General features: G+C 42.4%; 1 protein-coding gene across 1 annotated transcript; it reads right to left on the bottom strand.

Moving 5' to 3' along the window:
- Nucleotides 1–1,790: 1,790 nt before the first annotated feature.
- Nucleotides 1,791–20,164, bottom strand: WHAMM (WASP homolog associated with actin, golgi membranes and microtubules). The gene is made up of 10 exons (XM_082616658.1): nucleotides 19,439–20,164; nucleotides 17,996–18,169; nucleotides 15,315–15,465; nucleotides 12,469–12,638; nucleotides 11,304–11,469; nucleotides 8,732–8,919; nucleotides 7,451–7,537; nucleotides 7,120–7,215; nucleotides 4,404–4,908; nucleotides 1,791–2,569 (listed from the first exon to the last, which is right to left on the bottom strand). The coding sequence occupies exons 1-10, from the start codon at nucleotides 20,048–20,050 to the stop codon at nucleotides 2,274–2,276; spliced, it is 2,445 nt and encodes an 814-aa protein (XP_082472784.1). The 5' UTR covers nucleotides 20,051–20,164; the 3' UTR covers nucleotides 1,791–2,273.
- Between the last annotated feature and the right edge of the window lie 2,057 nt (nucleotides 20,165–22,221).

Here is a 22,221-nt window from a genome sequence, read left to right on the forward strand (position 1 = left end):
CAGCCTGCTTGGTATTGCTGGAGTAAAACCTGTGGTGGGGAAGGGGCGGAGAGGCAGAAGCCAGGTTTCTGAGGGGCAGGCCTTTACCGGGGTGGGTTGGAGAGTGGAGAGGGACATCGAGGGGGGAGGTGGGGATGGATTGACAGCACTTTAGTGGGTGGACTGCACAGGTTTGAAGCTGGACAATAGGAGACAATACTTGACCCTCCCCGTGGCTCTGGATCCCGAGGCCAGAGTCTGGACTTAAGCCTTGGCTGGAAGAAGGGGGGAAATGGAGAAATGAGGGAGAGAGGATCCCAGAGAAGCTTGGATGCACATTAGACAGTTGGGCGAGGGGTTTCAATTGGAGAACTCTCTGGGAAAGGATCTTTTTTTTTTTTTTTTGAGTCTTCTCATCTTTGGCAGGCCTTAGAAAGCAAATTCTGAGAATTATCCAAGTCTGAGTAAGCTCACTGGTGTCTCAAAATACTGAAATTACAAGAATTAAAATAAAAATACCAAATTGCATAATAAGCATAAGAAAGTCCAGCAAAGCTCTGATGTTGCCATTTTTAAAAATACCAGATTCTTTCTAGAGAAACTTTTTGTGCTGAGCTTGGCCTGTCTATGGTGGAGAAAGAGGCCTGGGAGGCTGCCACTTGGCCTGCTGCTGGGATTTGCGACTGAGGCCCGGTAAGTAGACAGCAGGGACTGTCCCCCGTGCTGCAGCACTACCCACCCACCCCCACACACACCGGGAACCTGCAAAAAGGAAAGGGAACAGTGGGAACAGAGGCTAATGCCGGGTCACGGCACCAAGGCCTGGGCCCCGGGAGCAGAGTGAGGCACCTTCGTGTACAGGAGCTGGATCTGGGTCTGCATCGCTTCAGGTCAGGGAAAGTAGGACACCTGACGGACCCACGGGTGACCTGGCAGTGGCCACGCTGAAGGATCTCCAGCCATGCACGGAGGTCCAGGCTGCAGCTGCTGAAGAAGGACCCAGACCCCTCCCAGCTATGCCAGCTGAGGCCCCTCGGAGTTAGCTAAGAAGAAACTCTAAGTAGGAAGGGTTTTGGTCTTTAACAACTTTACTTTGGATAAGGAGGGTCGATTCATCTTGTTCTGTGGAAACCCAGGATTGCCATGGCAAGAGTGAGGGGATGCTTTGGACAATTTGAGAAATGAGGAGACCGCCTTGTATGGGTCTCTTCCCCTTTCCTAATTTTAACACAAAGCAAGGAGGAGAAATGATTCCAGCATGAGTGCCTGAGGGGAACAACACTCCTCCCCCGCCCTTAGTATTTGCTTAAATAAATGTTTAACGTTTGGGGGATTTTGTTGGTGGTGGTGTTTTTGGCTGAGTTGGGTCTTCGTTGCTGCGCACGGGCTTTCTCTAGTTCAGGTGAGCAGGGGCTACTCTTCGTTGCGGTGCACGGGCTTCTCACTGCAGTGGCTTGTCTTGTTGCAGAGCACGGGCTCTAGGCGCGCAGGCTTCAGTAGTTGCAGCTCACGGGCTCAGTAATTGTGGCACGCAGGCCCTAGAGTGCGCGGGCTTCAGTAGTTCTGGCTTGTGGGCTCTAGAGCGCAGGCTCAGTAGTTGTGACGCACGGGCTTAGTTGCTCCGTGGCATGTGGGATCTTCCTGGACCAGGGCTCGAACCCGTGTCCCCTGCGTTGGCAGGTGGATTCTTAACTGCTGTGCCACCAGGGAAGTCCCATTTAATGTTTTTAATAAGATTTCAGCTAAACCCAGCCAAGGGAGGGATGGCTGTGTTAAGATATTATGTTTCATTTCCTCATGAGTGACACTAATGCATTATAAATAGTTCTTTATTATGAATTTATATACTGCCTGATACATGAAATACATTTCCTTTAAAATATTTAAAATAATTCCTGCTTATAAGCAACTTATTCGGATTATTGTTAAAATAATGTTCACATTCAAACCTTTCAATCCCAGGAAACCACTACACACACTCGGGAGGAACGGTCAGTAGTGCTGTTTACCATAGCAGTGTAAACGTTTTTCAGAATAAGGGAATGATTCTAGATTATCCGTGGTGAACAATAACTACCATTTTCTTATGCCAGCAGCGCTCACCGTTGTGTTCTTAGATGCGTGAAAGGCACCACGTCTCTCCTTCCTTCCCTGACTTGAAGAGCTGCAGCGTTAAATAAAGCTGCGACATCACACACCCAGCCCTGCTGATCTTTCGGGGTGTTATGTGGCCAGTCTACCAGCACCCCATCCACATGCTTTTCCAGAACAAGCCTTGGGCCTTGGCGAAGAGGCTAATGGTCCCACTCGCCAGGGTTCTGCTCATCACGATCGTCCTCCTCCGAGTCAGCAGATACTCTCTTAATTCTCTGAAGCGCCGCCTTGATGCTCCTCTCCAGGTCGCTGGTGAGTTTATTGCTGGGGCTCGGGCCAAGGTCAGGGTGAACTTTCTTCAGTTTGACTCCTTGCCTTATGGCGGCCAGAATGTGCTCATTGACTGAGGCACGAGGAGGGGACAAAGTGGGCGCTTGCACCTTCTGGAGAGGGGCCCTGTCATGCCTTAAGGAGGCCAGCACTTCGTCCATCGACCCTGAAATTGAGTAAACAGAGCAAGGAGTCACGAAATCATACTCTTTCTCCCTGAGATGCCGAGACATGTTTGTACTCGTTAACAGGGTTACGTCACACATCAGTTAATGCGATGATGTAAACAAATAATCATCATTCCATTAAACAAATGCTTTGATTATCTGCTAGAGAGGTCGACCATCAGCTCCCTTTCTGAATCCAGGATAGTCTAATTGCTAATATTTTACCTTGACCACTTATTTTCCAGTACTTCTTCAAATCCATAGCAACTCCCAGGCACAGTCAAAAGTCAACACACCTTCTGTTAGGGTGGCTATTTCTCAAGACACAGGTGTTATCCTTTTGTGTAACCCTGAAGATAGTTATGAATTCCTGGGGTGTTAAGTAATCCAACCCAATGTGCATTGACAGCTCTAAAATTGTATCTCCTCTATTTCCCTTCCCACTTAAAATTTTGTTTTAATGTACCCCACTGTATTTCCCCAACTTCCATCTTGGATATTAGTCCAGTGATGACTCGTTCTGTGATAATGAAGCAAGTAGGTTTCCACACATGAAAAGGCTTAAAGCAAAACTTTAATCAGTAGCTCAATGAACCCAGAGTGGGTGGCACTGGCACATTTCTCTGTATATAGTGTGTTTAATTCCACCTACATTACCCTGACGTAACTTACGTGCTCTACTTCTGAGGGTGTGAAATGCTGTCAAAACACAGATTAGATCAGAGTTTCAAGGCCTTGGTGAAGAGAAGCTATTTTTCACTCTGGCACCTTGAGACCCCTGCGGGGGTAAAATCTTTTACCACCTGCTGGAGACTGGGGCATGACTGTAGCCACTCATCTAGGGATCTTCCATATGAGACTTCAAGGTGAATAGTCATTTCTAGTTCAGAATTGAAAGGCCATGCCGAGGCTAACAAAACACTTTGGATTTTAACCTATAACTTGTTATTACATTTCCTTTCTAGGAGTAAGAAGACAAAGTTTCACCATGGAGTGCATTTTATTATTCTTTCCAGTGAACTGAGGCAGTGTGTGTGAGCTGATCAGGGCTTCCCACACTGTGGGCTACCCCAGGCCGGGAACAGGGCGCCCCCCCGAAAGCCCTACCACGTCCCATCTCTCGTCTAGGCCCAGGCACGTGAGCTCTCGCTTTCATTTACACGATGTTGCCACAGACCCCATGGAAATGGGCCTCTGGTCTCTACCTAAGAGTGTGCACATTTTCACTTGTACCTGGCTCCAGGTGCAAAGAAACCTTGAACTCAGAATAACCAGAATACGCATTAACCAGAACCACAGTTTGGAACTGTTCTGTTTGTATAATTCACATCACCTATCACAGTTCCCTTGTATGTTCTAGGCATAGGTACTGAGGCATAATCTTTAAAACAAGTGTACACAGCATTTCGATAGAATTTAAACACAGACACAAGTACACTCCAGAGCAGTGGGCTCCGAGTCTGGGCAGATTTCAGCCCGTCTCCTCCATAGTCAATGTCTAAATCATAATTAGAATAATGAGTAGAACTATAGCCCTCATTAGACAGAGAAATATTCAAGTGTATTCAGCGTGCTATACTTGCAAATGCAAAAAAGTGGTCTACTATTTTTTTGACCACTTCATTTTAGAAAGATTTCCCACAGCATTTATCAAACTCAGATTTAGGCTATGCTAACTTTGCAATAAAAGAGTGATAAGGCAAAAAAAATACTGAAATATTTTAAGATTGTAGAGAGTTCTAAAAAAGATTTTGATTTGAAGATGAAGGCTTCTAAAGCTAGAACGCTCCAACCACCTAACCACTCCTGGTGAGCAGGGGCACTTCAGATTACCTGGGCAGCTAAAACTGTCTGAGGAACCACACGGGCTCTCAGCGGGCGATTCACACACTGGAGGAAGCGGCTGATCATCTTTTGCTGAAGTCCTGAAGTGTAAATTCCGCTGATTTGCAGATTGAGAAGAAAAGGGCAGAGCAGGGAGGGGCAGCGGTGGTGGTGGCGGCGGCGGTGGCGGTGGTGGAGGAGGTGGTGGCAGTGACGGTGGTGGTGGTGGAGGAGGTGGCGGCAGTGACAACTCCTCACTTGATCTGCAGTGTGTATGGGCACCAACTGGAACAAAAGTCTGAACAGGGATGTTTCTAGCATAGTCTTCATGCTCAGGGGTTATCACGTTACTAACTTCAGATAAGGGAGTGCTTCTGGTTTTCCTAGAGGACGGATGGATCACCGCCGTCATCTGAGAAGTCGGCGGGGATGTCTGCTGGGGAAGTCCACTCAGCAGGTGTGGAGCCACAGGTTGTGAGCGAGAGCTCTTTAGGACAGAGCGACCTGGACATCTCTAAAAATGAAAAACTTGTGAGAAACTTGCTACAAATGCAAACTGTCAAAATGCTTAAGCTTTCTATAAGTGAACACTGAAGCATTTCTGTGCGTAGATTATTCTAATTCACAAAGTGGCTCCTTCTCACTGTGTACAGCCACCCTTGCTACTAAATCTATCTATTAAGGAATAAGCATTTATATCCTTTCATAGAATACTTTCTCTGTAATAAAGGTATGAAAGGATATATACAGATGAAAACATTCATCATATATTTAGTATGAAAAATCAGAAACTTAGTATCAACGATAGGTGAAAAAATTACGGTGAATTTAAAGTATTAGGCAGCCATGAAAAATCATAAGTAGTGCAAAGTCCAAAACATCCTTAAAAAATGCAGATGATCTGGTGTTAAATGTATAACCAGGTAAAAAACAGAGGTATGAAAAATACCAGCAGGGTGGACCTCAAAGTGACAGTTAAAACAGGAATTATGGACGTTTCTCTAATTTTTATGTTTAGAGTAAATTTTATAATTTAAAAATGTGAATTAAAGAAGTTCTGATTAACACATATATGTAAAATCTAGACAAATGGTATAGTTGACTTTATTTGCAAAGCAGAAATAGAGACACAGACAAAGCAGAAATAGAGAACAAATGTATGGATACCAAAGGGGAAAGGGGTGGGGTGGGAGGAATTGGGAGATTGGGACTGACACATATACACTATTGATGCTATGTATAAAATAGACAACTCATGGGAACATACTGTATAGCGCAGGGAACTCTTTAATTCACTGTGGTGACCTAAATGGGAGGGAAATCCAAAAGGGAGGGGATATATGTATATGTATGGCTGATTCATTTTGCTGGGCAGTGGAAGCTAACACAACATTGTAAAGCAACTATACTCCAATAAAAATTAATTAATAAAAAAAAATAAAGAAGTTCTGGTCTCACAGGTATAGTTTACTAAAGAAAAACCTAACCTTACAAAGACCTAATCTTGAGGGATGTATACCTCCATGGACCAAAAAAACTGCAACTTTTACCAATTTGAGGTCAACTCGTTCCAGTTGAGAGCTTTGGCAGCCTGATTTCTGTCACCTTCATACCATCTTCATACTGTCTACATTTGAAAGTTCATGACTGCTCTGACTAGTTCAGGGCTACAGAGCTGGACTTGCATCCATGGAATCCCTTCCTCCACACTGATCAATACCCTCTGGTGACAGCTGACCAGCAAGTTACTGTCCACCTGGCTCATCTGTATTCATGTAGCCCCCCGCATTCATGCCCAGGCTCTCACCCAGAACAATTAGACTCTCTGGAGGTGGGGTCTGGGCATGAGTATTCTTTAGAAGCTCCAGAGGTGCTTCTGATGTGCTGCCCGGGTTGGAGAATCTCTGCTGTGGCTCTGACTCTGTATATCCCTGATCTAAGTTGTGTAATCACCCTGAGCATCAGTTAGTCATCTTTAAAGTGGTGATGATATCGCACAAGGTTGTTTTAAGAATTAAATGAGAATGAATGTAAGTGCCTAGCACAAGCCTGGTATATGGCAGTGATCAGAGTAGAAAGCATATCAGGAAACAAGATGAAGTTGTAGGACGTGATTGATATACTCTGGTGGCCCCTATTTTTCTTGTTGGTATCACACAGTGCACCTTCAGTACCTCATCCCAGAATTATGTCTGGGAGTGGGTAGTTTTCTCTTTTGGGTCATTATGAAGGTGTGTGTTGCAGGTGTGTGATGAGAACAGGTTTATGTTCTACATTCAACAAGTTTAATGTTACTTTAAAATAAGTATTTACTTTTTTTTTTAAACCTATTCACTTTCAATAGGGTGCCAAATTATACTTATATCACAATGTTTCCTTGACCAAATTTTAAAGACTTCTTTATTACAAATGAGGAAACAGCCAGCTAAATCTAAGGGCAATTTAACTATTTTCAGTTTTCCCTGCCAGCTGACACCATGGTGAGCAGAGCCACACCATCTGGTCAGGGGGGAGAGCAGGAACCCTAGTGTGCAGCAAGGTCAAAAACATCTTGATGTTTCTAATATTTTTGATTTTTATTTACAGACTACAAATAATGGCATTTGGGAAACATTTTATGTCCCAAGTTATCTGTTCCTAATACTTTATACTTTTCTCCTAGGATGGGTGATCTTCGTTTATTTCTCCAGACAATGCAGGCGAAGTGATTATTTCTAGAACTCACCTCTTTAAATGCTCTCAATCGTTGGAGTGTTTTTTGGCGTTCTTGGTTTATCCATTCTTTTTTCTTTTGCGCCTCCTCTTTTTTCTGGTCTCTTTTCTGTATTTAAACAAACACATATTTGTAAACTTCTCAGAAGTCCTGAGAAAGAGAGGGACCGTCACCTGACATTATTGCCTCCTCCGGCCCCCAAGTCTGCCCCCCACGCTGCAGGGCCAGACTGCGCTGTCCCCTCAGGATCAAGGCTGATGGGGCAGTGGAGCTCCACTTTGCACAAACTTAAGCCCGTGTGTCATGTTATGCAAATATAAAACATTTTTCTTCAACCACTCACCCTCTGAACGCTATGATGCTGATGAAAATATTTTATGCTTTCTTCAGCCTGTTGCAATCTGAGTCGATGATTTTCTTTGCATTGATCCTGGGGGAATAATATAATTTCATAGATCTGTTTTTCACCTGGTTATAAATTGAACGCCACATGGTTTTTAATATTACCATGGGCTATAGCATAAAAGGTTAAAAGAAAAAAGCACTGCATTTGGGCTGCAGTATAAGGCATTTATTAATAGGAGTTATGGTGTGGCTCAGTGCTTCTGCCTTCTCCTCGGTCACGTGATACGGGGTGATACGGGGCGATGGGCTGCTTACGGGAATCCCTCCTTCCTGGCAGGAGGGCCATGGCTGGGATTTAGTGCTTTGAGAGATGAAAAAGCAAATCCTCCAACCAAGTGGAAATGAGAGGACATACAGGCAGTCCCACATTCCTAAGTGGGATGTGTCCTAAGGATCTGCTTCAATGCAATTATTTTAAACACATTTCCCCATAATGTTCTAAGTAATATCTCCAAACATACCTACATAACACATCCAACCTACAATACCTGAAAAACTATATTAAAACTACATCTCGGGCCTCCCTGGTGGCGCAGTGGTTGAGAGTCCGCCTGCCGATGCAGGGGATACGGGTTCGTGCCCCGGTCTGGGAGGATCCCATATGCCGCGGAGCGGCTGGGCCCGTGAGCCATGGCCGCTGGGCCTGCGCATCCGGAGCCTGTGCTCCGCAACGGGAGAGGCCACAACAGTGAGAGGCCCGCATACCGCAAAAAGAAAAAAAAAAAAAAAAAAAAAAAAACTACATCTCAATTATGCTTAGCCATTCTTAGTATGTTACCTTTTTATGTAATCACGGAGTGTTTAAAAATTAAGAAAAAAAAATCACTCACTGCATTGAAATGAGCTGAATATTATCTGACTGATATTTTATAATCAATTCACAATAAAATTAATTTTAGCATTTATTATAGCTGATTAGAAGTTTCTACCTATTGTGGTTTTTAAAATACCTGTGTAAGTAATAGGCATTCAATAAGTAGTTGTTGAAAGACTTAATTAAAATCTAAAGATGATGGCAAATGCTTAAGTCCAAAAGGAAAAAGAATCTTTTTAAGAAAAACATTTTAAATGTACTTTAGTTGTAGCCACTGATAGCTACATAAACACACACAAAATTAATCATTGATAAAAAGCCTTATTTTCAATACCTCTTTATCTTTCATAAAAGAAGAAACCCCCAGAAGGGGTAAGAAAAGAAGGCTGCCCTGGGCGCTCCTACCTTTCTGTTCCTGAGACGGGCTCTTCTGGCACAGATCCTGCCCCGTTTAGATTCCAGCTGCTGGCACTGCCGGCTGAGTTCCTTCACCTCCAAATTCTTATCATCCTGCAGCCCCATTACATGATCCATGACTTTAAGTTCCTCTGGATTTTCACACGGATCGTAATAGATAACTTCATCCTGTTTATCTAGAAACATATTAATGATTTTTTAAAAACATGTCATTATTAAAAATAATGCATACTTTTTTTAATGTAAGGAAAGTTAAATATCCTTGTAATTATGATTAACATTTATGTATATATATGTCTGTGTACACACATACACACACACAACTTATATAGCTACACATATCAATAAACTGAATTCTTAGAGAAACTTTTCCATGTGATGGAAATATAATTTTAATGGCAACACAGTATTCTCAAATTTAAGCACTCTGTTTTTAGAATGTTCCAATGTTCTATTATTATCAATTTCACTGTGATGAACATTTGAATATAAATCTCTGTGTACATTTTTTATTACTTCCTTAGCAGATGAATATTTAAGGCTCTTGATGACTCTTGTCAAATCACCCTCCTCCAGAAAGGCAACTTACATTCTACCAGCAGTATATCATTAAGGTGCCTTAATGATATTTAATCTTAATTACATATTGATTTTTTAAAAATACATGCTAACTGTAACAAATTCAAACCCTACAGAAGTACACAAAATAAAAAGTGAAATTTTCCTCTTCCTTCACCAACTCTTTGGCATCTTATTCCCAGAGGAAAACATGAACAGTTTGGCATGCATCCTTCCAGATTAACTTTTTTCTAATAGAAGTTTTTCCTAAATATGTAAAATGCTTATAACGTGAAGCTACTGTAAAGTTTTTTGAATACCTAGGATTAAATTAAATGTTCAGGATCTATATGAAGAAAATAACTAAACTTGGAGGAACTTTAGGGAAAAAAAGACTTAAGTAAATGGAGAGACATACCATGTTCTTGGATGGGAAGATACAAAATTGAAAAGATGACAATTCTCCCCAAATTATCTCTAATGTTAAGTGCAATCCCAATAAAAATTCCGAGTTTTGGGGTTTTTTTTGTTTTGAACTTGCCAAAATTATTCTAAAGTTCATCTGGAAGAATAAAGGAGTGAGAAAAGTCAGAAAATTTTTGGAAAAGTAATGAGGGAAGTACTTGCTTTACCTGACACTAAAATGTACCTCCAAGGTACAATAATAGAAACAGCATGGTACTGGCACCAGAAGCCACTCACACATCAGTGAAAGAAAATAATTCATAAATAGATCAAAACAAATATGATAATTCTGGATATGAGACAGGTAAAAGTCAAAGCAACAGGGGAAAATGTTTTTAAAAACTAGTGATTGGGACTGCTAACAATTTGGGGGAAAAAGTTAGATTCCTACCCCACATCAAAATAAATTTCACCTGGATTAAAGAGCCAAATGTTTTTAAAACAAAATCATAAGAATACTGAAACAAAACATAAGTAAATACTGATATAATTTTGGGATAAGGAGGTATAACACCAAAGCAGAGGACGGATAGAGGTGACTTCATTAAAATTAAATATTCCTACAAGGCAAGAAAAAGCAAATGACAGAGAAATTATTTGCAACATATGAAAGATAATAGAATAACATCTCTAATATAGAAAGGGAATGTTCCAAAGAAAAATGGGCAAAGGCCATGAATAGGCCGTGAATAAAAGAAATACAAATGGCCAGTAAACATACAAAATTGCGTTCAACATCACTTGTGATTAAATACATGAAAATTAGAAGATGCCATTTTTTGCTCTCAAGTACGCGAGAATTTAAATGAATAAGTATGGGGAAACAGCTATTTTCATAGTCAGCTGATGGGAGCAACATTTTGTACAACCTATCTAGAGGGCCATTATGTAGAATGAAATTTAGAAATTTAGAAAATAATAGAGGTGCAGAAAAATGCATATCAAATGATTCTTGTAGTGTTTTTTTAACAAGTATGTGTCAAAATGTACAATATGCATTGTCCTTGACCTGATTCCATCTTTAGAAATTTATTCCAAGGAAATAATCTGTCTTATACACAAAGACGTGTAAAGGAAGGTTCTTCACTACAATGCTGTTCACAACAGTGAAAAACTGGAAATCCCGGCATGTCTATACAATGGAATACTATGCAGCCATTAAAATTTTTGATGGTTTTATTACTTACTAAAATGGAAGAATGATTATTATGTATTAAGTGAAAAAGAGGTTACTGAACAGGATACATAGTTCTGGTTTAAGAAATTGAAAGATTTATAAACATCAGCATACAAAAAAGGCTACAAAGCTATAGAGCCTAAGTATCTCTAAATGATTTAACTGGGGTAATAATAGTTTCCCTTTGTTTTGCTGTGTGTTTACCAATGAATATATTATTTGAATAATAAAGTACTAAAGGGAAACTTTGTTAGAAAATTTCAGATATATTAGACAATATACAAGAAATAATTGATAATATGATCTGTATTTCCTTGAATGTGTAATTTAAACATATATACATTTAAATATATATTTTACCTTTTATAAGTCTTTTAATAGAGTCCAACTGTGTAACAAGCAGTATTTCTTCATATTTTAATATCTCAAATTTAACCTCGTATAGTTCTAACTGAACTTCATAATACTGTATTTCTAATTCGTCTACAACATTTATTTTTTTTTCTTGTTCTGGAAGATCTTCCATCTTGTTTTCATGAAAAAAATAAGAGCAAGTTAAAATAATTAGTACAGTAAAGGCAAACTTTACAAGCATTCAAGTTATTTTCTATTCCTTGCTCAATATCAAATATAAAAAAAGCAAATAGAGAAGAAACACTTTTCCATTTCATTTAATGGGATAAAAATGCCTTCTTCAATGTTTGTCACAAATACTTTATCTCATCCCTGAAACATGAAAACATTTAGGTTTTGAGAAAAATAAATGGCAATGAGGTATTTACAAATGTTTTCTGCTTTAAAGTCATAATGTTACAGGAAAAAAATTAAGTGACTACGCTTCTAGGATGAAGCACCTCTTTGATTATTCTAAAATTGTGCTGAAAACACGGCTTGATTGATTTTAAATACTGATTACTTGATTGATTTTAAAGTACTACATCAGTACTGAGCTTGATGTTATCATCAAGTGAATCCTACAATATAATATTTCACAAACAGGGACTTCCCTGGTGGCGCAGTGGTTAAGAATACGCCTGCCAGTGCAGGGGACACAGGTTCGATCCCTGGTCCAGGAAGATCCCACATGCCGCGGAGCAACTAAGCCCATGCCCCACAACTACTGAGCCTGCCCTCTAGAGCCGGTGAGCCACAACTACTGAGCCCACGTGCCTAGAGCCCATGCTCCGCAACAAGAGAAGCCACTGCAGTGAGAAGCCCGCACACCTCAAGGAAGAGTAGCCCCCGCTCGCCACCGCTAGAAAAAGCCCGCACGCACCAACGAAGACCCAACAAAGCCAAAAACAAATAAATAAATAAACAATTTAAAAAAAATAATATTTCACAAACATTTTGACCAAAGGGAAACTTCACAGCCAACCTTCCACAGTCTGCAAATTATTATCTACTGGAAGATGGTGTTGGAATAAGCAAAGAAAGGAAGCTCTTTCACAATGCCTGGAAAGAAAGATTCTACCTAAAATAAAAGTGTATTTTTAAAACAAAGTTTCACTTATCTTTGTCTCACCTTTCCCTGAATTTCAGCTCTTTTGTGATTTAAACACAACTCTTTGGCTCTCATGAGTTGCAGAGTCTCCCGAGCTAACATCAGCTTGAGTTTTTCTAACCTGGGAGTTGCTGTGGCCCAGGCAGCCTGGCCAAATCTCTTCTCATCCTGTGCCATTTGTTTCTGCATTCCTGTTGTATTGTAATTGATAAAATAAAATAAAATTACAGCTCATTAAAAACAGAAAAATTTACCCTGAACTAATTCTTTGTTTACTGCCTCCCATGATACCTGCAAAACATCCCTTTTAAAAGAAAGGGACTTTTTGTCACAAAAATAATGCATGGTTACTGGTATAAAATTTTAGATAACTTCATTTAAAAAAAGAAAATAATAAATCATGAATCTTACTTACTTAAAGCAATTGCTTCTTACATTTTGGTGCATATACTTCTAGACTATTTCTACGTTTAGCTAGACAGACAGGAAGATGTATAGTTTGACCAAAACAAACAAACAAAAAAACACCCCACAGGATCATCATTCTGCTTTATATCTTTTTATTTCACTTAATATATCAGGGAACTTAATATATCACTTAATTATTTCACTTAATATATCAGGGAACTCTTGCTATTCATAAAAATAGTTATAGAGAATCATGCTTACTGCTACATGGCGTTCCATTTTATCAATGTACTATAGTTTAACAAACTGACAGACAATAAGTTGTTGCTATTTGGGGGTAGTATCAACAATGATTTAAGATAAAAGTCCTTCACCCAGCCCACAAGATCATATGGTCTCATCCCTGCCTGTCTTGCTGGCATTCTCTCACACCACATTCTCCATTCAGGCATACCTCAGAGATAATGCAGGTTCAGTTCCAGACCACCACAATAAAGCGAATATCACAATAAAGTGAATCACATGAATTTTTTGGTTTCCCATTGCATATAAAAGTTATGTTTACACTGTACTGTGGTTTATTAAGTGTACAGTAGCATTATGTCTAAAAAAACAATGTATATTTGAGGCAGGAGATAGATGGGCCCCAGGCTAAACAGTTTCTCCCCTGTGGACAGAAACTCTGTAATAGCAGAAACTCCATGAAAGCAGGATAATGGGGACTTCCCTGATGGCACAGTGCTTAAGAATCCACCTGCCAATGCAGGGGACATGGGTTCGATCCCTAGTCCAGGAAGATCCCACATGCCACGGAGCAACTAAGCCCGTGCGCTACAACTACTAAGCCCGTGTGCCACAACTGCTGAAGCCCACATGCCTAGAGCCCGTGCTCCGCAACAAGAGAAGCCACTGCAATGAGAAGCCTGTGCACCACAACTAAGAGTAGCCCCCGTTTGCTGCAACTAGAGAAAGCCCATGCATAGCAACAAAGGCCCAACACAGCCAAAAATAAAAAAATTAAATAAAAAAAAAAGCAGGATGATGGAGGAGGCTGGGCCCTGCCCAGATAAGAGATAAAAGACCACATATTCCTCATTCTCGAAGTCAAGGAGAACTTCCTGACTACACATGCACAGAAAGGCTCCTTGGAGGTCAAAAAGGGAGGGGGCGCCGCCTCATAGTAAGTGATGTCAACCTACCCTAGGCCTCTAGAATCTATCTTGTCTAAGAGATGCGTACACACATGGGAGGATCCTGAGATATACCAAATACGGACTCAGAACCAGGCAAAGCAAGATGACTGGTCAAAGGAAACCCAGAAGAAATGTCCCGTAAAAGTGATGCAGACTACCACGAGGGTGTGACTCTCTCTGAGCCCACCCGTGTGTCTATCCACAGTCACTGTCCCCTTTTTCCTCCTAATAAACACTTTTACTTGCTTCACTACTTTCTGTCTCTATGTGGAAATTCATTTCTACACAGCTGACAGGCCAGGGCCTTGTCACTGGCCACTGGTCCCTGGTGGTCTTGTGGCTAGGATTCAGCATCCTCACTGCCACGGCCTGATCTCAATCTCTGGCTGGGGAGCCGAAATCCTGTTTCAAGCTGCTGCAGGCTGAGGCCATCCGAGATCACATACATACCTTAATTAAAAAATACTTTATTACTAAAAAATGCTAACCATCATCTAAGCCTTCAGTGAGTTGTAATCTTTTTGGAATAATAACATCAAATATCACTAATCACAGATCACCATAAAAAATATAACAATAATGAAAAAGTTTGAAATATTAGAATTACCAAAACGTGACAGAGACATGAAGTGAGCAACTGCTGTTGGAAAAACAGCACTTGCTATTTTACAATAGACTTGCTCAATGCAGGACTGTCACAGACCTTCAATCCGTACAAAACATAATATCTGTGAAGTGCGGTAAAGTGCAGTGCAGTGAAATGAGCTATGACATGAGGTGTGCCTGGACTGTGCTCCAGCCCATGGCTTCCTCATACTTGGCATACTTCCCAAGTTCCTCAGACTTGTCAAGCTCCCAAAAACCAGAGGGCCTTTGCAAATGCTTCTCCTGCCTGGAACACTCTTCCCTCACTTTTTTGCTTTCTCCACTTCCATTTACCCTTCAGATATCGGGGCAAGTGCCACTTCTCAGAGGCCTTCATTGGCCACTCTGATTGGGCCTAATCTAAGCTCTCAGAGCCCCATGTTTCTCTTCTTCATGTGGTTTGTTGCCACTGCCATTTTCCATGTGTTTGAATGAATATATAATTAATATAATTAAGATTTCTCTCCCTTCACCTGACTGTACAGTGGCTGTTTATGCTTATCCTTATATTGAATCCCCAGTACCTAAAAAATACAGACCCTGGTGCTTAAGAGGCACTCAAATGTTTTCTGAATAAAATGAAAATTACATGTATCTTAGTATAGCATTTTAAATTATTACCTGCTAATGCTTCTACTGTTTTTTCAAAATAATTCACTGTAATATCTTGAATTGAGACTATAGCTTCTTCAGCCCGTCTGGTCCATTCTTGGGCCTCCTTCTGCAGGGCAACTATCCTTTTAGGACCCAGACCATCCTCATCCAAGGACTTCTATAGAAAGAAGGGAAAGTTGCATTAGTAAAAGAGAATAGTAATGTAGAGCCATTAGGAAATCGAAAGGAAATTGGTCACATGGATTATTTCAGCTACTTTTATTACTACTACATAGTCAATTAAATTTCATTCATTCATCAGTTCCTCACTGAGTATGAATAAGGCTCTAAGTGGTGCATCCTTTGGATGACAAAGGGATGCTCTGGAGTATAAAGGAAAAAAAAACCTACTTTTACTTTGTATTACTCGAATAACTTTTTCTAGAAGGGAATGCTGTCAAGTTATGTTTCTCTATTAATAATAATACTCGATTGTTTGAATGAGATCTGTATTGTTAAGCACTCAGCAAAGAGCCTGGTACATGACACTCAAGTGTTAGCTGTTGCTGTGGTTTCTTTTAGGGACATGGCAGGAAGCTTTTCAATAGTGAGATTCTTTTCTGAAGGGCAAAAGTAATACAATAACCTAAAACATGAATGATTGTGACATATACTATGTCATCTAGTATCCAATTCTTCTACCAAGCATGATTTAGTGACATAAGAAATATACCCAGGTTAGCCATCAGGGAAATGTAAATTAAAACCACAATGATACCACTTCACATCTACTAGGATGGCTATAATCAAAAAGACAGACAATAACAAGTGTTGACGATGATGTGGTCAAATCGGAACCCTCATTTACGGCTGGTAGGAGTGTAAAATGGTGCATTTATGGAAAATAGTCTGGCATTTCTTCAAAGGTTAAACAGAGTTACTGTAGGGTCCAGCATATCCATATATCCAAGAAAAATGAATACGTATGTCCATATAGAAACTTGTACACAAATATTCATAGCAACATTCATAATGGCCCAAAAGTGGAAAGTTACAAATGTCCATCAGTCGCTAAATGGATATGTAAATGTGCTATGTGCATATAATGAACATTATTTGGCAATGAAAAAAATGAAGTTCTAATACACACTACAACATGGATGGAACTTGAAAACCTGATGCTACATGAAAGGAGCCAGACACAAATCATTCCATACGATATGAAATGTCAAGAACAGGGAGATCTAGAGGCAGAAAGCAGATGGGTGGTTGCCTGGAGTTGTCGGGGAATGGGGAATGCATATGGGGTTTCTTTTCAGGGAGATGAAAATGTTCTGGAATTAGTGCTGATGGTTACAAAACTCTGAATATACTAAAAACCACTGAATTGTACACTTTAAATAGGTGAATTATATGGTCTATGAATTATATCTCAGTACAGCTGTCATTTAGAGAAAGAAAAAATATACATAGGAAGTAAAGACAATCCAAATAATAGATTTGCAAAATAATGAACAGAACAACTTTCTCCACAGGTTAGGCTGGAATGAGTTTCATCTAAACATGATACCATTTTTACGGTAGCCTGGCAGTGGCCATGAGTGCATGTGTGGAAGGATGGCCCAGTGCAGGGGGCAGAGATCAAGAGATCTCTCTGTTGTCTTCTGATTCCAGCTGGTTTAGAACCAGAGAAAGCTACTGAACCTCCCCACCCACTTTGGTTCCAGATTCATTTATAACACTGGAATGATAATGCTTATTCTAACTAGTGCTCCATGGCTCAATGAAATAAGAGCAATGACAGCATTTACTAAAGTTTAATTTACTGAATTACAATCCAGGGCCTTGCTATTTAAATTTTCATCCTATTTCTCAGAAGTCTGCATGTGTCCTTAGAGGCTGAAAATAAGCTAAAGTAAATAAGCAACACATCAAAAACAAGTCATCACTTCCCTGGTGGCACAGTGGTTAAGAATCCGCCTGCCAAGTGCAGGGGACACAGGTTTGATCCCTGGTCCGGGAAGATCCCACATGCCACGGAGCAAATAAGCCCATGTGCCACAACTACTGAAGGCCGCGTGCCTAGAGCCGGTGCTCCGCAACAAGAGAAGCCATCGCAATGAGAAGCCCGCACACCGCAACGAAGAGTAGCCCCCACTCGCTGCAACTACAGAAAGCCTGAGTGCAACAATGAAGACCCAACGCAGCCAAAAAATTAAAATTAAAATTAAAGGGCTTCCCTGGTGGCGCAGTGGTTGAGAGTCCGCCTGCCGATGCAGGGGACACGGGTTCGTGCCCCGGTCCGGGAAGATCCCACATGCCGCAGAGCGGCTGGGCCCGTGAGCCATGGTCACTGAGCCTGCGCGTCCGGAGCCTGTGCTCCGCAACGGGAGAGGCCACAACAGTGAGAGGCCCGTGTAACGCAAAAAAAAATAAAAATAAAAAAAATTAAATTAAAAAAAAAGTCATCAGCAAAGAAAGTGTGTAACCCTTGAAAATCTGCAGAAATCTTAATGTATTAAGATGACCGATGTAAAATGTCTTCATCTGAAATCAATTTAAAAAATAATAAATTCGATATATCTACAATATATCTAAATATAGGGTAAACCCAAAGTGGAAACACAGATTGAATCTTAAATGCGACTGAAGAAATAGTATACGATAAAGAGTACATCTCATAAAGTAAAAATATAAAGAAAACGTACCAAAATAGCAAGCTTACATGAAGTTGCAAGTTCCCGCATATCCCTGAATGGCTGCAGTAAATACTGGAAGAACACGGTTGCCACAGTAGCTAATTCCTGGTATGCTTCATCTTCCTCTCGATACACTTTCATTAACGCTACCATGGTGTTGGCGTTTTCATGCCCTTGAAGCACCTAGAAGGCAAAATGTAAATAAAGCTCACGTATGGACAGTATTTATAAGATCATACCAAACCAACAAAGCTAAAGAAACCTGAATGTTCTAAACTTTAATGCGTCAATTTAAAATACTGATTAAGGGCTTCCCTGGTGGTGCAGTGGTTGAGAGTCCGCCTGCCGATGCAGCGTACACGGGTTCGTGCCCCGGTCCGGGAAGATCCCACATGCCGCGGAGCGGCTAGGCCCGTGAGCCATGGCCTCTGAGCCTGCTCTCCACAGTGGGAGAGGCCACAACAGTGAGAGGCCCGCGTACCGCAAAAAAAAAAAAAAAAAAAAAAAAAGTGAAATTAACCCGTGAGAAGTGGGTGTATAAAAAGCTCATTCTATATTTAGCTTGAGAGGATATTATTAAGATTTTGAAATGCGGCTGGATTGTTCTCTTACACCTCCCCTTCCTCAAATGAAGGCAGAGAAAAATCATTCAGATTAAGTACGGCGTATAATGAGAAAGGGCAAGCAAGAGGCATGTCAGGGTGTGGGATAGAACACTAAATCTTGACTCAGGAGAGTCAGCTGGTTGTGGATATATGAGCCATATTTTTCTCTTAAACCCTTTTGTGAATTTGTGAATCCCCTTCAGTTCTGTAAGCTTACCATTCAAAAACTGAATTGTTCCATCTCGCTCATTACCTCTTTCAAGCTTAAAATTGCACTCATGTTGCTGCTGTTCCACACAGATGAAGACAGCTCACATCCTGTCAGCTGTCCACTTGACCGAGTCTTTATCACCTAAAAAACCTGTGTCCTAGAAGCACCTTCATCCTCTAAAACATTTTGTCTCCATTATCGGTCTTCCCTCATACACAGAACCTGTCACTGTTTACCTTCAGTCTCTGTTGTCATTTCCTACACGGATGGGATATTTCTAGTTTTGCTTTCAGTATTCTCTGGCACTTCCTGTCACAACAGCCAGCTCCACCAGTATCTTCAGGGGAAAGGTTTAAGGGCCTACCCTGACTCCCAACTGCGATTAAACTTTGATTTAACTTAGTCCACTCGCTATAGGCCCCACGGAGCTTCCGCGGAATTCCCCTCGCTGCTCCCCGACAGGTGAAGAGCACCTGCGAGGCTGCGTGGCCCTTTCGCGCATCACGCTGTTAACCTGCTCCTTCCCCGCGCTGGTCTGCGGAAGAACCCCCCTCTCGCACTCGTCCAACCCTGGAAAAGGGCCCGAGGCTCAGCCGAGAGGCAAAAGGACCGGGCGACGGCCCGGCGGGCGCGTACCTGGCGCAGCCGCGCCCCCGCCTCGTCCCGCCGAGCGCGCAGGACCCGCTCCCGGAACTCGCGCGGGCTCTCGCAGTCGGCCGCGCATCCCTCGGCGGGGAAGAGCGCGTCGCGCACCGCGGCGCCGCCGCAGCCGTCGGCCGCCTGGCCCAGGTAGCGCTCCAGCTGCCCGCACAGCTCCTGCAGCGCCGCCTCGCCGGGGTCCGTGCGCGCCGGCCATACCAGCGTCCACAGCCCGAGCCCCAGGCCCCAGGCCCCGCCGCCGCCCGCGTCCAGCTCCGGCGGCAGCAGCGGGAAGCAGCGCTCCAGCGGCGGCCACAGCGCCGCCAGCTGCTGGTGCGCGCCGCGGAGCCCGGCGGCCGAGAGCAGGCCTGCCCAGCTGGGCGGGGGCGCGGCGGCCTCGGACACGGGCTCGGACACCAGCTCGGGCCCGGGCTGGCTCCCCTCGCGCCGCCGCCGCTGCGCCGTGCGGTCGTGACAAGTCACAGCGAACTTGCCCTCCACGTCGTTCCAGGCCACGAGGAAGCGCAGCTGGTGCCGCTCGGGCTCGGCGAAGAGGTCCTCGCGGACCGGCACCCAGCCCTCCAAGCTGTCGGGTTGCTCGTCCTCCATGACCGCAGGCGGTCAGCGCCCGGAGGGCTCGGCTCGCCGGAGCCTGTTCTCCCTGCACCCCCAGCCACTGGACAGTCCGCACCGCGTCATTTTTCGCTGAACTGAAATCGGCGTCAGCACCCCCGCTGCCGCCACCCTCGGCACTTTTGATTGGCTGACGGCGGCCTGGGAGGCTTCCAGCACGCTTCCGGGATTGGTTGGGTGATAGAAGGGAGGGTTCGCGACAACCAATGAAAAGGTCAGAAGGTCGCCGCTCCGAATCAATCAATGTCGCAACCTCGTCTGGAGCCCGGAATGATCACTCTTGCCTCACCTTTTCCACCTGTGTACATACTGACGTTGAAAAAAATATTTGTTAAATGAACGAGTTATTGTCTTAGCCTCCTACACTAAACTGTGAACCTCTTGAGAACGCAAACCCAGCTAGCTGACTTGGTCTTTCATTACTGGGTAGAAGCCACAAGCTTATTGGTATCAATTCAACAAGCTTTTATGGAAGGTATGCTGTGTGCCTGTTTTGGGAGGCTAGGCGCGGAGGGGGCATACAAAAAACGTACAGTCCCTCCGTCTTCAAAGCATCCCAGCTCCCAACCAACATGGTTAAATAAAATCTGTGTTCTAACACGTCATTTTAGAGATAAGGAAACTGAGACCCAGAAAAGAAACGTTTCTTAAGATACACAGACACTTAGGCAATTCAGACCACCTGGCCATTGAAGACCTGTTTACGGGGATCAGGAGATGTAGTTCGCAGGTAGGGATGGAGTGTGGGTTGGAGCTGAACCTGTTCAAACAACAGGGTATAAGACAGCACTGGCCTCTACCCAGGAAATGTACAGTTTAGACTGAGAAATACAGTACATGTCAGCTCCCGTCCTGTGAGAGCACTGCTAGAAGGGTAGTGGGGTTGGAGGACCGAGGGGGAGGAGCGAGAAGCCCAAGGAGCGGGGAAGGAGCCCTTCATCAAAACACGGTTTGTGAGGGCTTGATTCAGGAACTAGTGAAAGGGCTTTTGAAGTTTTTGAGCTGGGAACGCCAGGAATCAGATTTGTACTTGCTATTATGCCCAAGGTAAAACAACAACAACCCTCCTCGCCCCCCCCAAAAGAAAAAAAACAGGGCCAGGCTGAAGCTTTGGTTAGGGGCATCTCCACTCCCCCCACTCCGCCCCGAAGATAATCCCAAGGCATCTAGCAGCCTCTGTGGAATGTAGCTTGAAGGTCTAAAGGTGCCTCTATCTGAAGGTCCCTCCCTTTAATGTCGAGGAGAGGTGGGGCTATGGGTTCTTGGATTCCCAATAGCTACTCTGGCTGTCACCCAGTCCTCTTGGAGAGATAACCTTCTAGCTGAAGTGATTTATTTTTCCTCAAACTATTTTTTAATATATCATTTTATCTAATATGATTTCTTATAATTCTTGAATAGTCTATTCTAATATCTTTGAATATTCTTTACAGTATGTCTTTACTGGTTTTGTTTTATAATCTTATCATTTCTATTATTCTTTCTAAATTATTTGCTTTTTCAAAATGAAACTAGCAGGCTTTCTAATTATAAAAGAAATTTTAATTTCTTGTGAAAGGGGAATAAATGTATATATTCTTAGAAAAAAATATGGAAAAGTATACACCAAACCTAATAATTGTTGTTACCAGGATGCATGACTGGTTTACATTCACTTTGTGGTTCTTTTGTAGTATTTGATTTTTTCTCAGCCAAGTATTATACACTATTTTACAATAAAAAATAATTTTAAAAAGTAATAAAGGTATATATAATTATTATAAAATGGACATATCAAAGATATAAATATATAAGTAAAATAACTCAAAAAAGATAAACCCTGCTTTCATTTTGTGTGTGTGTATATATATGTGTATATATATATATATATAATTATACTGTAATAATATTTTGCATACTCTTTCTACTTACAAATATATTGTGGACGTTTTCCACATTAAAAATATAGGCATTGGGGCTTCCCTGGTGGCACAGTGGTTGAGAGTCCGCCTGCCGATGCAGGGGACACGGATTCGTGCCCTGGTCCGAGAGGATCCCACGTGCCGCGGAGCGGCTGGGTTCGTGAGCCTGCGCGTCCGGAGCCTGTGTTCCGCAACGGGAGAGGCCACAACAGTAAGAGGCCCGCGTACGGCCAAAAAAAAAAAAAA

This window comes from Mesoplodon mirus (genome assembly GCF_964341445.2).
Source record: "Mesoplodon mirus genome assembly, chromosome: 4".
NCBI classification, from domain to species: domain Eukaryota; kingdom Metazoa; phylum Chordata; class Mammalia; order Artiodactyla; family Ziphiidae; genus Mesoplodon; species Mesoplodon mirus.

What these genes read in the sequence shown, in the direction of transcription:
- WHAMM (XM_082616658.1), bottom strand. Translation starts at nt 20,050, where the DNA reads ATGGAGGACGAGCAACCCGACAGCTTGGAGGGCTGGGTGCCGGTCCGC. An exon ending in CGGGGGCGCGGCTGCGCCAG is followed by an intron (nt 18,170 to 19,438) that starts GTACGCGCCCGC and finishes TTTGCCTTCTAG; the next exon opens with GTGCTTCAAGGGCATGAAAA. An exon ending in GATTGAGAGCATTTAAAGAG is followed by an intron (nt 4,909 to 7,119) that starts GTGAGTTCTAGA and finishes TTTCATTTTTAG; the next exon opens with AGATGTCCAGGTCGCTCTGT.